Below are 14,507 nucleotides of genomic sequence, written 5' to 3'. Positions count from 1 at the left end.
GTACAAGCAAGGCTGGAAGGTCCTGGGAGGTGGCCTGATATGGAGGCTGCCTTTTTTGGTTCTTTCCTGTCATGCTCTACAGAGAGCCACCCCCATGGCTTTTCTTCCTGCAAAGGAAATGGAGGTGCCACCTCCTAGCTGTTCCCCCAGGGCCAAATCAGTCACTCAGTTTGACTCCGCCTGGATCTAAGCCTCCAGCTGCTGCTTTGGCTCTTGGTGGAAAATAAGAGGGCTGGAGAATAAGATTTGGCCTCGAACTTGGGCCTTCCAGCTGTTGTTTGATTACAGCTCCCATAGTCCCCAGTAGTCGCAGTAGCCAATAGACAGGGTTGATGGGAACTGTAGCCAAACAGCAGCTGGAGGGCTGGAGTTGTGCAGCCCTGCCCTAAATCAAGCTTCCTCTTCTGCATCACCATTCCATCCTCTTCCACACGGGGCAGATCCCTCTTCAGGGCCAAAATCCAGCCTCCTAGCCATACATGTTGGGGCAGACAAGCTCTGTATGAGCCTCCTGGCAAGGAACTGTCTATCTTGAGCTACATCTTGAACCTCTCAAACATCTCTTGGCCCTGAGTGGACTGGCCAAGAGAGTCTTTTCTGTAGCTGAGTTTGACCCAAAGACCTTTTTACCCAACTCTACCCCCAAAGAATATTCAAAGCAAGACAAATGTATTTTCTTTAAAATAAAACATTTTATTTTTTAAACAATAAATATTCTAGTTTTATTGCTGTTCTATCTCTACATTCTATTAAAACAAATATTTAATTTTTTAAAAATATATACACAGCATTTTATTGCTACTTATGTAAATAGTAGCACAGTTGTCTCTTTTAATTTGCCTTCCCCTTCTTCCTCAGCAACGTCCAGCTCCCTTGGAGGAACCACGATCCCCATAGTGGCTTCTACCCTGGCCAGTCTGCTCCTTAGCCGCCTCAACTGTCCCCTCAGTGCCTTGAAGCTTTGTAAGCATTCCTGGCAGCTGTGGAGGTCTCTTTGGCCTTGAAGGAGAGAAAACAAACAGGGTGAAGGGGCCTCTCCTCCACCATGTCAGTCCCTGCACGGACTTCTAGTCCCCTTCCATGCCCAGCACAGACTCCTCCTCTCTGTCTTGAAAACCCTCCAGGGCTATGTACCCCCCCCCGGGTGAACTTGCACCTCGTCAGGTTGATTTTTGCTCTTCCCGCTTCTCTGTCTTCAGGAGCCACCTGAAGGTCTCCTGCTCTCTAAAACAACTCTTTCTCTTCCCTCTCGTTGACCCTTGGGTCTGGAACAGCCACTCAGATGTGGCCCCTCGTCTCTCTCCTATCCCTCCAATGATACCTGAAAACCCACTGCGCAGCCTTTGGCGAAATGCCTCAGTAGAGGCAGCTCCATCGGCTTGAATTGAATGCCCCTTATGTTTTCCTCTCCCATTCCTCCTCTTCCTCACTTCTCTCTCCAAAGCCAAACTTTAGACTGTATGCTCCTGGTGGCAGGGAACTTTTGCCCATGTACATTGATGACACTATAATGAGGATTTGCAATATGCACAATTGTATATCATCCTCCTTGGTTTCCTGTTTCATCTCAGCTTAAACTCAAAAGGGCTGATATTTGTTTTCCTTTTAGCATTCATATTCTCCTCTTCCTCAAGCAGCTCAGGGAGGTTTATACATGATTATTTTTTCCTCACAGTAATCCTAACAGGTAAGTTAGGCTGTGGGACAAGTGACTGGCCCAAAGTCACCCAGAGAGTTTCATGACTGGATGAGAATTCAAACCTGGGTCTCCCTTGTCCTAAGGAGGTGCAGCTGAAATACATACACATCTTGTCCCCACCTCAGCTTCCCTCTACTTCTTCTATTGTATCCCTGCCTCTGTTTTTAGACTATAAGTTTTTTAGATTGTAAAATCACAATGAGGATGGAAAAGGTAGAGGTTATGGAGTGCTGCCTCTGTGAGACTTACGGTCACGCAGCTGATGGACCTGCATCTCTGCCAAACTCTGCAGAGTTTCCTTCACATTGCTGAGGTCCGGCTCCAGAGGAGGTGGGGAAGGAGGAGGAGGTGGAGAGGGATGCAGGAGGAGGGAAGAGGTGGAGGTGGAGGGTGGGATGGAGGCAACCTCAAGGGAGGCAGAGGACAATGATGAATCCGACCCTGAGGGCTGGAGAAGTGCAGCAGGGCCTGCAGGAACATCTGCAAGAGAGAAGAAGCAGGAGGTCAGCTGCAAAGGCTGACATCCTACCACACCCACCATCACTTGTCCTCACTGCTCACTCTGAGAAGCTGCTTGGATTACAGGCACTGGAGCTTGGACACATGAAAGACAGAAAACGAAGGAACACTTCAGCAAGCACTGACAACCCACTCACAGGCCTCCCCCCTGAAACCTTAGATGCAGACTCAAATCAAGCATTTCAACATGAAATAAACAAAAGAGCCATTCTTAGCCCAGCAGCAATTTCAGGGGCATGCTGTGAACATACCTTCCCTTTCCCACCACTGCAGCTGAACTTCATTGCGGTTGAGCCTTGTCCACATGTGTCCAATTTGCAGGTTGATGGCCCGGAGAGAATGAGGGAAATGTTGGTAAATGCGGCAAACCCTCAGTTCTGCAAAAAGAGAACAAAAAGGAACAAATGTTGTATGTGCTGACCAGGCTGAGTGCTGGTGACTTGCAAAAAGGGCAGTGTTAGGGCTTAGTCCATCATCTGGGCTGGGTATCAAAACTGCAGCTGATCTTTGTGCTGGGTGTATATGCAAAAGGTTTCTGAGGTGTCGCAATACTTACGCTGCTGGACATAGTCATGCTGTAACCCTTTGATGAGTTCTACTTCTTGCTGTAGATAATTATAAGCAATGGAAGGCTCTAGTAAGGGTTCTGACACAGAAGCTGCTTCCTTTGGAGTGTCTGTGAGGATGGAAGGACCTGGCACTGAGGTATCCTCAATGAGCACTTTCCCCAGTAGGTCATTGGTGATGCAAAGTGTTGGAAGGGGTTCTGGCATTGAGGTTTCCTCAATGAGCTCTTCCTCCAGGATGTCGTTGGTGATGTGAGGTGCTGGAAGGGGTTCTGGCAAGGAGGGTTCCTCAATGAGCACTTTGCCCAGGATGTCATTGGTCATGCAAGGTGCTGGAAGGGGTTCTGGCATGGAGGGTTCCTCAATGAGCTCTTTCCCCAGAGTGTCCCCCAAAACATTGGGGAGTCCCCCAGAAAATGGTGCAACATGGGTTGGGTTTCTGGGATGATCTGAAAGAGAGGAAATAAAGCAGGAATCAGGAAATGATTGTGGCTTGTAGGCCTGATAGAAATGGCCTCCCTTTTCTGCCTAGGTTAGCCAGCTGGGAAGTAGCCTAGGATTGTGGGTGACGTGGGCCACCCAAGGAACCAAGCAAGGAATGAAGAGGAGTACATTGCATAGCACTGACTGGCAAGACAGCCCTCACCAAGTACACTTCAGAAGGGAATGCAATGGCCAGGCTCTGTCTGCTGTACATACAAGTGCAGCTGCCTTCTACCAAGTCATACTCTTGGCTCTCTTTGCGCTACTCTGGCTGGCAGCCACTCTTGGCAGAGGCCTTTTCCTAGCTAGCTAAGATCCTTTAACAGAAGATGATGAAGTCTCAACAGGAGACTTGTGCATGCAAAGCAATTGTTCCACTACTGGGCTATGGGCTCTCCCTTCTGTGTGAGGAAAGAAGCTTCTCCTTTGAGCAGAATGGGAGCTGATGGTTGACATGGACTATATCTGGTTCACGAACCAACCCCCAGTTACAGCCTCTTGGCCTAGTGGGGGGGGGGGGGTCTTGAAAATCTGCCTGGATGCCATAAGCAGGAAGCATAGCTGTGATCTCAGGAATGTAGGCCTGGCTCCTAGAGGTAGAAAACTGTGGTTGGAGAAAGAAAGAGTCTCTTTGGACCAAGCTCAGAGCACATTGGCCAGGAAATGTTGCCCTTGTTTTCAGGTGATCCTCCAATTCCATCTTGACCCATGTAATTGTCAAAAAATGAGATACTTTGGAAATAATTAGCTTCCTCTTCTTGAAGTCAGGGAGAAAAAGACCCAGAGGATATTTTTGGGGCTGGGTGTGGGCAAAGGGTTCTCACAGGACTTTTTCAAAAGTCCACAACCTCTAAAGGAGAATGACCAAACCTACCTGCCTGCTGCCACAGCCCTTTCCCCATCTCCTCCTCGAATGGAGGATAGCTAGATGTGACTCACAGAGCCCGCCCCCCCCCCCAGTCTCCTCTAACACTTTCGGCTGCATCAACAGCAAAGGATAGAGGTGGCTGAACCTGCCCTCCTGCTATCCATCCATCAGATGGATGTCTGCCCATCTCTCTCCATTGTCTAAGAGAAACAGTTCTCCAAGGAGGCTTTCCCTGGGGGGCTGGGGAGCCCTGAGGAGAAGCAGGCACTCTCACCATCCACTTACCTGTCAGTGCCCCCTCTTCATCTTCATCCCTGCAGAGATAAGGAGAAATATTCTTAGTAGCAAATCACAGGAAAGAGAGGGTCTCCTCCCCCAGTAATACTAGGGGTATTACTAGGGGTATTACTAGTATGTGCCCTCCCTCTAATTTTAATTCACATGCAGCCAAGTATGTCCTCTCCCCTAATCCTTCTAGCTGGCCCTGCTAATTTTGGATGATTCCATAGCTGGGAGCAGTGAATGTAATTGCTGTTGAATGTCACACACTGCATTTTGCTCAGAGTATTTTTCATTGAGGATTGATTGGTTGTGGCGGGGTGGGCCTGCTCTCATAGTTCACAGTCATGAGGCCAGCTTTCCCACCCCTCTCCAGTGTAGTCCCCCCCCCCAAGGGACATGCTGTTTTGTGTTTTAAATAGGAGGGAGGCAGCCTGCCAAAGGTATCAAGGGGAAAGTTGATGAAATTGGCATTTGATTCAGCAGCCAATTACTGTCATTCTGAACATGGAAAGGAGATGGGCTCACCTTGATGAGGCAATATATGCCACACCTGGTTTTGGGCTATGTCTGAACACCTCCCCCTCATCACTCCCCCCCCTCCCTTCAGCTGGCCACACCAGAGCCAAAAGCATTAAGAGGAGTCAAGGGTAGAGAAGAGAGCAACTCACTTTGGTTCTGCCTCTGGGTGAGACCTATGGGAACATGAAAGAAGAAAAGGTTAGGCATGTTCTTGGAAATAACATGGGGGTGCTAGGGAGCAGCTTTTGAAGTCAGCTTCAACTGGTGGGCAGGATTTCCCCACAACCCCCCAAGTGGGCCCACAGGAGCCAGCCAGTAGCTCCTGAGTGATACAGCTTCACCAGTCTAGGACCTCCAAGCTTAAGAAACACAGTGGAAATCAGCCAAGCAGGTGACCTTCGAGGGCTGCCTGCATTTCAAGGAGAAGCTGTGTGGTGTGAATAGTGGTGGTGAACCTGTGACCACTGAAGTTCCCACAGGGAGCACAATCATGTGTGAACACAGCAGGCTGGGCTTCAGTTCTCTGCCCAGACAGGCTAAAACAACGGAAGGGCATCTTTAAAAACCAAGTCCACACCGCCATTAGATTTTGCTTCACCCACCAGGCCAGAGACTTACCTGCAGGCCACACATGACCAACAGCCACCCATCTTGACAACTAAGCAGATAAGCTGCTAATAAACTGACAGCCAAAGACAGCCAATTTATCGAAGATGCTTCAGCTAATCTAAAACGCTGCCAAGTGAGCCTGCTGCAGAATCTTTGCAGGTTTCCAAGGGGAACCATGAGGGCAGAATTCTGTGGCTGATTGTGAAGTCACAAGTTACTGTTACTGGTCATGCTGGCTCTGGTTTGAATCCAAACACTGTCTTGGGGGTGCAGCTCAAAGTGTCAGAGCACCAGGGGCGAGTCATCCCAGTTCTGCCCTCCCTGCTCCCCACATGTCACTTTCTATTCATTTGACTTTCCCCTTCTGTTAACAAATTCTGAAGGAAGGAGATGCTTGTGGATAGGGGTGGGCTGCAGCTGCTGCTTGTACAGTTGGACACAAAGTTTATAATAAGCCTTGCATGAGTCCTCTGTAACATGTAAGAGGGCAAAGGCAACAGCCACATCCATTGCATGTCCCCAGCTAATTTCCCACCTAATCACTTAGATTAGATTTCCACCTAATCACTTGCTGGAGTCCTTTAGCTAGGAAATTTCTCTAAATCACATTCAGCACTGAGGCCCATCTCTCTTCAGAATACACAAAAAGAAAGCCAATTAACTTGTGGAACTCACCACCTCTAGATGCGGTGATGACCACTGGCTTAGATGGGCTTGAAAGGGGGTTAGAAACATTCACAGAGGAGGAGAGATCCCTCTGTGGCTATTAGTCATGATGGCTATAGAGAACCTCCAGGTGCACAGGCAGAATCCCAGATGCTGGGGACATGCAGTGGGTGCGGCTGTTGCCTTTGCATTCTTACATGTTACAGAGGAAGCATGCAGGTTTATTATAAACTTTGTGTCCAACTGCACAAGCAGCGGCTGCAGCCCACCCCTGCCCACAAGCATCCCCTTCCTTCAGAATTTGCTTACAGAAGGAAAAAGGCGAATGAATCGAAAGTGACCGAGAGGGAGGGAGGGGAAATAAGAAGGACAAAGAAAGAGGGGAAGCACAAAAAATGAAGATGGCCCACAAAGAATGAGAGGGCGCAACAGAAGGCTGTAATGTACTTTTTGTATAAGGTTATGACAATGGAAAGCAAACAATTATCCCCGCCCCCTCTGTTTCTTCTTAGGAAACAACCCACATCCTTATTAAACTCAATAGGCCCAACTGTACAAAATCTTAGTTTCTGCTGCATATAGTTTGATGCACTGCACATTAATATGAACATTGGACAAAGGGACCTCCTCTCTGTCCTCTCAAAAGACCCACCATGGTAGCTCATGGCCCCACAGGGGATGGATGAATCCCGCTAAGGATGCTACTCTTACATTTTTAGGCCTTCTAGCGATTGCCTCCTTACAGCTATTATTTCTGCCACTATGGTTAAACCATATGGTGTTGTTGGAAGTGCTTTTGCTTAATGTTTTGTTGACATTCTGTCAGCTGGTATGTACCCCTCACTTCCTGCCCCTCTGGCTGCTGCTGCCACCAACAGCACTGCAATTACTCTCCAGTATATTATTTTATCAGGAAGCAAAAAGGTGTCACATAAAAATATGGAAGCACTCAGTTGCTGTTGAAAGTCACTTTGCTCAGAGTGTTTTTTGCTCAGAATGTTTTTCCTTGAGGATTGACTGGTTGGTAGGGCGGGGGGGGGCAGAGGCGCTCTTACCCCCGGACATTGGGGCCCTGCTCCATGGCCTCCAGGGCAGACTCCAAATGTTCAGGGGGGGCCCCTCCTGCAACCACCTGTGCCTGCCTCGCCACACCGTATGTCCAGTGTTCTCGTTTTGTATAATTTAAGCGAGGGTGGCAGTTGGGGAGTGAGCTTAGCAAGACTTGCCTACCTGCTCCCCCGGTGTTGTCTGAAGTGACCGCTGGGCTTGTCTATTCAGCCCAGTGGCTCTTGATAACTGCGAGGCGCTCCAGCGCATGGCATTATGGGCTTGTGGCAATCTATTTTAACTGCACTGGTGCGCTGTAGCACCTCGCAGTAAACAAGAGCCTCTGGGCCGAATGGACAGGCCGAGTGGTCACTCCGGTCACCACCACCGGGGGGTGGGAGGCAAGTCCTGCTCAGTTCTCCCCCCGGCCCACCCCTCAGCCACACACATGCCATGGTGGCTTGAATTATGCAAAAACAAAAAATGGCGTGGCGGGCGCAGGGTGGCTGCTGGAGGCACCCCAATTGCCTAGGTGCATCCCTGGCACGGGGAAGGGCGGACCTGCTCTCATAGTTTACAGTCATGAGGCCAACTTTCCCACCCTCTCCACAGAAGTTTTTCAACTTTTTAAAGAGTCCCCCCCACAAAAAATAAATAAAAATAAAGGACATGTTTCAGGTGAAAGAATGGCAACAAAAAGAAGAAGGACCTAGGTGAGTCCAATAGAAACTCTATATTGCACCACAAGAACCCACCCACACAAAACCTTTGCTGTATGCAATATTAAATAAATCTGTAAAAAGACATTAAGGGGACACATTCCACTGCAACCTAATATTGTAAGGATTTTTCTCAAAACATACCAAAGGATGAAAGTTGCTGGATATTTAATATAGACTGTTTTAGAATTACCCACATATATACTCAAATACATAAATCCTTAAAATCATCAAAATTCATATATACATACACATTAAAATAACCAATAATACCCATTATGTTAATATTTCATATGGGCTAATACATAAAATCTAAAAACACCCAACTATTCTTTCAACAATCCCTTCGTTTTATAGCTTCATGAGTTCCAAACTTCCAAAAGGTGCACAAATGCAAAGAAGGGGTCACAAAACTCTATATGGACTTCTTGTACCACATGTGCTGATGTTTTAAAATCCACATCCATAAGTAGCTTCCTCTGTCTCAAAAAGGTGATAAAACCAGCTCCACATTCTACAATGTATGTGTAAGCACTCCTTTCTGTACTGAGCTGAAAATGCCATCAGATAAATTCTGATTTTATTTATATCTATAGCCCTATTCAGATGTTAGATTATGTTCAGATGTTACAGATGCTACACATGTACACATTTTTCTGTGAATGCTTGTACATGGATTCATTTAAAAGGTGGACCTGAGTACAGGCCCCTCAAATACAGGCTACAGATATGAAGTGTACCATTGTTTGTGCATTGAACGTAACTTGTGAATAGGGCTTATTTGTACACATAATATGCTTTCAAGGACACTGATTCCAAGTATGCTTACATGGCAGTCCAAGGAGCACACTTCAATTTCCTTAAAAGGAAACAGCACTAGCATTTTTTGCTGTTTTTGTAATATCTTTTATTGACCGACCAATCAATCAAACTATATCAGGGGCTATCAATGGCCAGTTATGGAGAAGATGGCATGATTCTGTCATGAATACAATGTAGCAACACATGTATTTTGCCATAGGAATGTTTACAAAATATATAATGCATAAAGGTGGCATAAAGACACTGGTTGATACCAATGCTGACAAGGCACATGTGAATCCATGTCAGCATCCAGACTGCTGCAGCTCCATTGCACTCGTGGTGGGAGACTGTCCAATGACAGTCAAAATGAACATTTTGACTTCCCCTTCCCTCTGAAGCCCACTGTGTGTCCCAAAAAGATGTCCCTGAGGGTTTCACAGCCCTTTGGAACATATTTTTCTGATGCACAAGGGGCTTCATAAGGTAGGGGTGATTGTCAAATACTGCTGCTTCCCCCATGCACAAAATGACACAGTGGTACTCTGGATCTTCAAATTTCAACAAATATTTATATACCATTTTTTAACAAAAGTGTTCAAAGTGGTTTACATAGAGAAATAACAAACAAACAAACAAACAAACAAGATGGATCCCTGTCCCCAAAGGGCTCACAATCTAAAAAGAAATATAAGATAGACACCAACAACAGTCACTGGAGGGGTACTGTGCTGTGGGTCGATAGGGCCAGTTGCTCTCCCCCTGCTAAATAAAGAGAATTACCATCAGAGGCATATCTAGGGACAATAGCGCCTAGGGCAAGCACTGAAATTGCGCCCCCTGTCCAAGCATCTGACACCCATCTTTCAGATAACTTTACCATAATATCAGCTGAAAAATACAAGTCAAGCTTGTTAATCTTTTAATATTTCAATAACTATATGGCAGTGGACATAGCCAGACCAAAAAATGCTGGAAAACTACAGCATACTACAGTATGCTGCAGCTCATGAAATACCCAAATACTATGTGGAGGTATACTTGGAAAACTAAACAGAAGTGCCTGTCTAATTCTCTACTATGCACTGTAGCATCACCATTACATAAGTTTTAAAAATCAATGGAGAATTTGACTTTTCCCAGATACTCTGAAAATAATTAAAGGATATGCAGAGTAAACTGCGTCACTGCTTGGAATATATTCTAGTATTTCAGACAGTTAAAATGAGAGAAAGAGAGCAAGAAACTCCCAGTGGGCCTTAAAACTAAGGATTTCACACTGATTCAAAGACAAACTCACCATTAATAGCCATATTATTAAGACATCATATTTAACTCATCACAAGAAGCAAAGTAAGAGCAAATGAATACAATCCTAGCTCATAAGCTTCAGCTCAGTATTCACAAGCCCTGATTATCTGTACATAGTGCCAATCTGAATATGTGTACAGTGACTTATATAAATTTTTAAAAAAACAATTCACCTGTAGCCCCTTCGAGGGGCTTCCTAAAGGCCATGAGGGGGTCTGCAAAGGTTCCCCTCCCCCCTCTGGCCTCTAGGGCCTCGCAGGGACCATTTGAACATGTGCGGTGGCCATTTTTAAAAATATTTTTTTTAAAAAAATGGCTGAAAACAAAATGGCCACTGTGCATGCTCAAATGGCCTCTGCAAGGCCTGGCATGGCCTAGGGACTCACAGAGGCCATTTGAGCACGCACGGTGGCCATTTTGTTTTTGGTGGCCATTTTTTATTCTTATTTTTTATTTTAAAAAATAGCACCACCCCCCTTCAAGTGGCGCCCGGGGCATGTGCCCTTCCTGCCCCACCCTAGAGACACCCCTGGTGGTGGGGCTCCAAAGGACTTTAGGACTTTAGCTCCACAATTATCTAGATGTACTTCTGTTCACTGTGTCAGGGGTGCAGATCCCACCCCCACCATAGCATTTGTGGAATTCACCTCAAAAGTGCTTTTCTGTCCCTCCAAAATATATTTTCTCTCCCCCCACAAAAGGGTCTTCCTCCCCCAAAATGTAAGTAGTTGCATCTTAAACTTTCCCGCTGTCCACAATCCTACACTGTATGAAGCCGTACTTTCTTGCCAGTCAGTGTCATTGAGTGACCCTGAGTTCGAGTATTTTGATAGAGGTTTAAAAATGCTCACATATTCTTTCTGAGTCAGCATTTTTAAACATAAACTAAAAAGCCTCAAAACTCTTTAATTTTACCTCCTAGGGAAGCTACTCCACTTGCTTGATCCTTCTGGTTGCTCTTTTCTCTACAATATCCTTTTCTGAGATGGGGCAAACAGAACGGTACACAGAATTCCAATTGTGGCTTTACAACAGAATTAAATAAGGTAGTTTTGATGCTGGCCATTTCATTTCCAAAGCTTTTTCAAATAATCCTTATCTTGGAATTGGCCTTTTCCACTTATATTTGAACCTGACAAGTTTCTTTTGTTTCCTTCTGTCATTGCAATCACTTCTAAGTGCAGTTGCTCATTGCAGTGATGGGAAGGTTTTGAGGGATAGGGATGTGCGGTTCGGTTCGGATCCGGACCGGTTCGTCTGAACCGGTCCGGATCCGGCGGCTCGATCCCGGACCGAATCGGGCCCTTCCGGGACCGAGCCGGACCGAATTCGAGCCGGTTCGGTACCGAACCGGCTCGGGTTTCCCGAACCGGTTCGGGAATGAAATTGAGTCTCTGGAGTGTCTCTTTAAAGTTCCAAGTCTGTCCTCCATTTTGTGTCTCCTTCCCGAAACTTTTGCTCCTCCTTGCATCCATTTTGTGATGCTATTTCCAGGCATTGTATTGGCTGCGCTATTGATCCTTGATTGGCCAGAATGAGTCCTTTGGTCTGGTAGGCTGCTTGGCTGTTGCACTGTTGAGAGCTGGCACCCTGTTGGCCGTGGGGGGAGTGCAAAGGTGGGGGCTCCCAAAGGAGGGAATTTCAAACCTATATAAACCCAAGCCTCTTCTCTGGAAACTTCTCTTGGCTGCAGTTGTGGGATCATCTCTGAGACCTGCTTGCCCTTTGCTGGCTGCTCTGGTGTCTCTGTGAGTCCTGACTGTGTCCTGTGTCTCTCTGTGTGTGCTCTGTCTAATCCTTTGTCCACCTGCCCTTTGTGACTCTCTGTGTGTCTCCTCTCTCTGTCTGTCTCTTGTCTGTATACTGTGTGTTACTTCACTTTACTTTCTTCTTAATTTCCCCCAATTTTCCCTGTTCCTTGTCTGTCTGCTTTTCTCCCCCCCTCCCCCCCTTTCCCTTCTCATCCTTTGGGCCTACCCTCCCCCTCCCCCACTCCCACCCACTGCATCCTCATTGCTTTAAATCTTCTTCCATTAATTATTGCTCTTTGTCCTGCCTTGTTGTTGTCCAACTTTTTGATTTTCACATTGCATTCCATTGGTTTCAGTTATATATTGCTTGCTGGTTTTGCTTAAATTGTACCATTTTGTTTGTTTCTGCTGACTGCTGCTGCCCTGCGAGTTGGTTCCCTGAATCCCTCCCCCCCACCCCCAGAGGATTCTGTTGTTGTTTCTTGTTGTCCCATATAATCAGTTTTGGTTCCCTGCTCCAAACTTGCCCCTCCAAGTCCAACCACACCCCACCCCAACCCCACCCCATCCAGCCTTCTCCCAAGTTTGCTGCTGCCAAACCGAGTCCAGTTTTCTTTGCTTGGTTCCACTTATTCATTTGCTATTATTAATTTGCAGCAATTGTGGTTTCATTGTCTCTGTTCACTTAGTGGCCCCCCTCAGAGTCTGTGTTTGGTTCCCCCTCCCCACACCCCCACCCCCAAGTTTTTTCTGCTGGTTATAGTCTTTCTTTAAATTTTTTTTTTTAAACTTCTGGCTTGTGTTCTCTTGATATATATTGCTTTATATATTTTGCTACCCTCCTCCTCCTCCTCCCCCCCCTGCCTGCCCCCCCCTCCCTCCTCCCAGACCCTACCCTAGCCCAGGCCCAGCTCCTCCCCCAACCACCCCATCCAGCCTAATCGCTGCTGCTGCCTGAGTTGTTCCAGTTTCTCCTTTGCTGTTTGTTGTTGCCCCCTCCCCTTCCCCCCAACACCCCTCTGCCACACACTAGCCCCCAACCACACACACCCTCTCTGCTCCCCCCACCCCACCTCTTTTTCTCCTTGCCCCTGACTCTCTCCACTCACCCCAGGCCCCCTGCCACACACTAGCCCCCAACCACACACACCCTCTCTGCTCCCCCCACCCCACCTCTTTTCCTCCTTGCCCCTGACTCTCTCCACTTACCCCAGGCCCCCTGCCACACACTAGCCCCCAACCACACACACCCTCTCTGCTCCCCCCACCCCACCTCTTTTCCTCCTTGCCCCCGACTCTCTCCACTTACCCCAGGCCCCCTGCCACACACTAGCCCCCAACCACACACACCCTCTCTGCTCCCCCCACCCCACCTCTTTTCCTCCTTGCCCCCGACTCTCTCCACTTACCCCAGGCCCCCTGCCACACACTAGCCCCCAACCAAACACACCCTCTGCTCCCCCCACCCCACCTCTTTTCCTCCTTGCCCCCGACTCTCTCCACTTACCCCAGGCCCCCTGCCACACACTAGCCCCCAACCACACACACCCTCTCTGCTCCCCCCACCCCACCTCTTTTCCTCCTTGCCCCCGACTCTCTCCACTTACCCCAGGCCCCCTGCCACACACTAGCCCCCAACCACACACACCCTCTCTGCTCCCCCCACCCCACCTCTTTTCCTCCTTGCCCCTGACTCTCTCCACTTACCCCAGGCCCCCTGCCACACACTAGCCCCAACCACACACACCCTCTCTGCTCCCCCCACCCCACCTCTTTTACTCCTTGCCCCCGACTCTCTCCACTTACCCCAGGCCCCCTGCCACACACTAGCCCCCAACCAAACACACCCTCTCTGCTCCCCCCACCCCACCTCTTTTCCTCCTTGCCCCCGACTCTCTCCACTTACCCCAGGCCCCCTGCCACACACTAGCCCCCAACCACACACACCCTCTCTGCTCCCCCCACCCCACCTCTTTTCCTCCTTGCCCCTGACTCTCTCCACTTACCCCAGGCCCCCTGCCACACACTAGCCCCAACCACACACACCCTCTCTGCTCCCCCCACCCCACCTCTTTTACTCCTTGCCCCCGACTCTCTCCACTTACCCCAGGCCCCCTGCCACACACTAGCCCCCAACCAAACACACCCTCTCTGCTCCCCCCACCCCACCTCTTTTCCTCCTTGCCCCCGACTCTCTCCACTTACCCCAGGCCCCCTGCCACACACTAGCCCCCAACCACACACACCCTCTCTGCTCCCCCCACCTCTTTGGACCGCTGCTACTGCTGTGTCCTCCCCCCACACCTGAATCCCCCCTCCCTGCTGCGCTGCGCTTCTCCTCTCTCCTCTTTCTCTCTATCATCTCTCTTTCTCCTCTCTCTCTCTTTCTTTTCTCTCTCTCTCCTCTCTTTCTCTTTGTCCCTGCCCCCCCTCTCTTTTCTCTCTCTCTTAGTCTTTTCTCTCTCTGCTCCCCTTCACTTTCCACCTCCTCTCCCACAGCTGCAGCCACACACAGTAGCCTACCCACCTGGCGGCTGCCATCGGTTTTTTTTTTCTTTTTATAGTTTTTGGTTGATTTTGTCTCTGCTTGGGGGTGAGTTGAGCGACACAAATAGTGTTGTCTCCTCACTTCTGCCCCTCCATCGTTGTTGAACTACCCCGGTTGCC

At 48.4% G+C, this 14,507-nt stretch overlaps 1 protein-coding gene across 1 annotated transcript; it reads right to left on the bottom strand.

The window, feature by feature from the left end:
• Window positions 1-701: 701 nt before the first annotated feature.
• LOC128327870 (uncharacterized) lies at window positions 702-3,230 on the bottom strand. The gene is made up of 4 exons (XM_053257163.1): window positions 2,775-3,230; window positions 2,470-2,595; window positions 1,949-2,179; window positions 702-999 (listed from the first exon to the last, which is right to left on the bottom strand). Exons 1-4 carry the CDS (start codon window positions 3,133-3,135, stop codon window positions 803-805), a joined length of 915 nt encoding a protein of 304 aa, XP_053113138.1. The 5' UTR covers window positions 3,136-3,230; the 3' UTR covers window positions 702-802.
• Window positions 3,231-14,507: the final 11,277 nt, after the last annotated feature.

The sequence above is a fragment of the Hemicordylus capensis genome, chromosome 5 (assembly GCF_027244095.1).
Source record: "Hemicordylus capensis ecotype Gifberg chromosome 5, rHemCap1.1.pri, whole genome shotgun sequence".
NCBI classification, from domain to species: domain Eukaryota; kingdom Metazoa; phylum Chordata; class Lepidosauria; order Squamata; family Cordylidae; genus Hemicordylus; species Hemicordylus capensis.
Note: the sequence above shows the minus strand (reverse complement) of the source record. Positions and strands in the feature narration are given on the sequence as shown.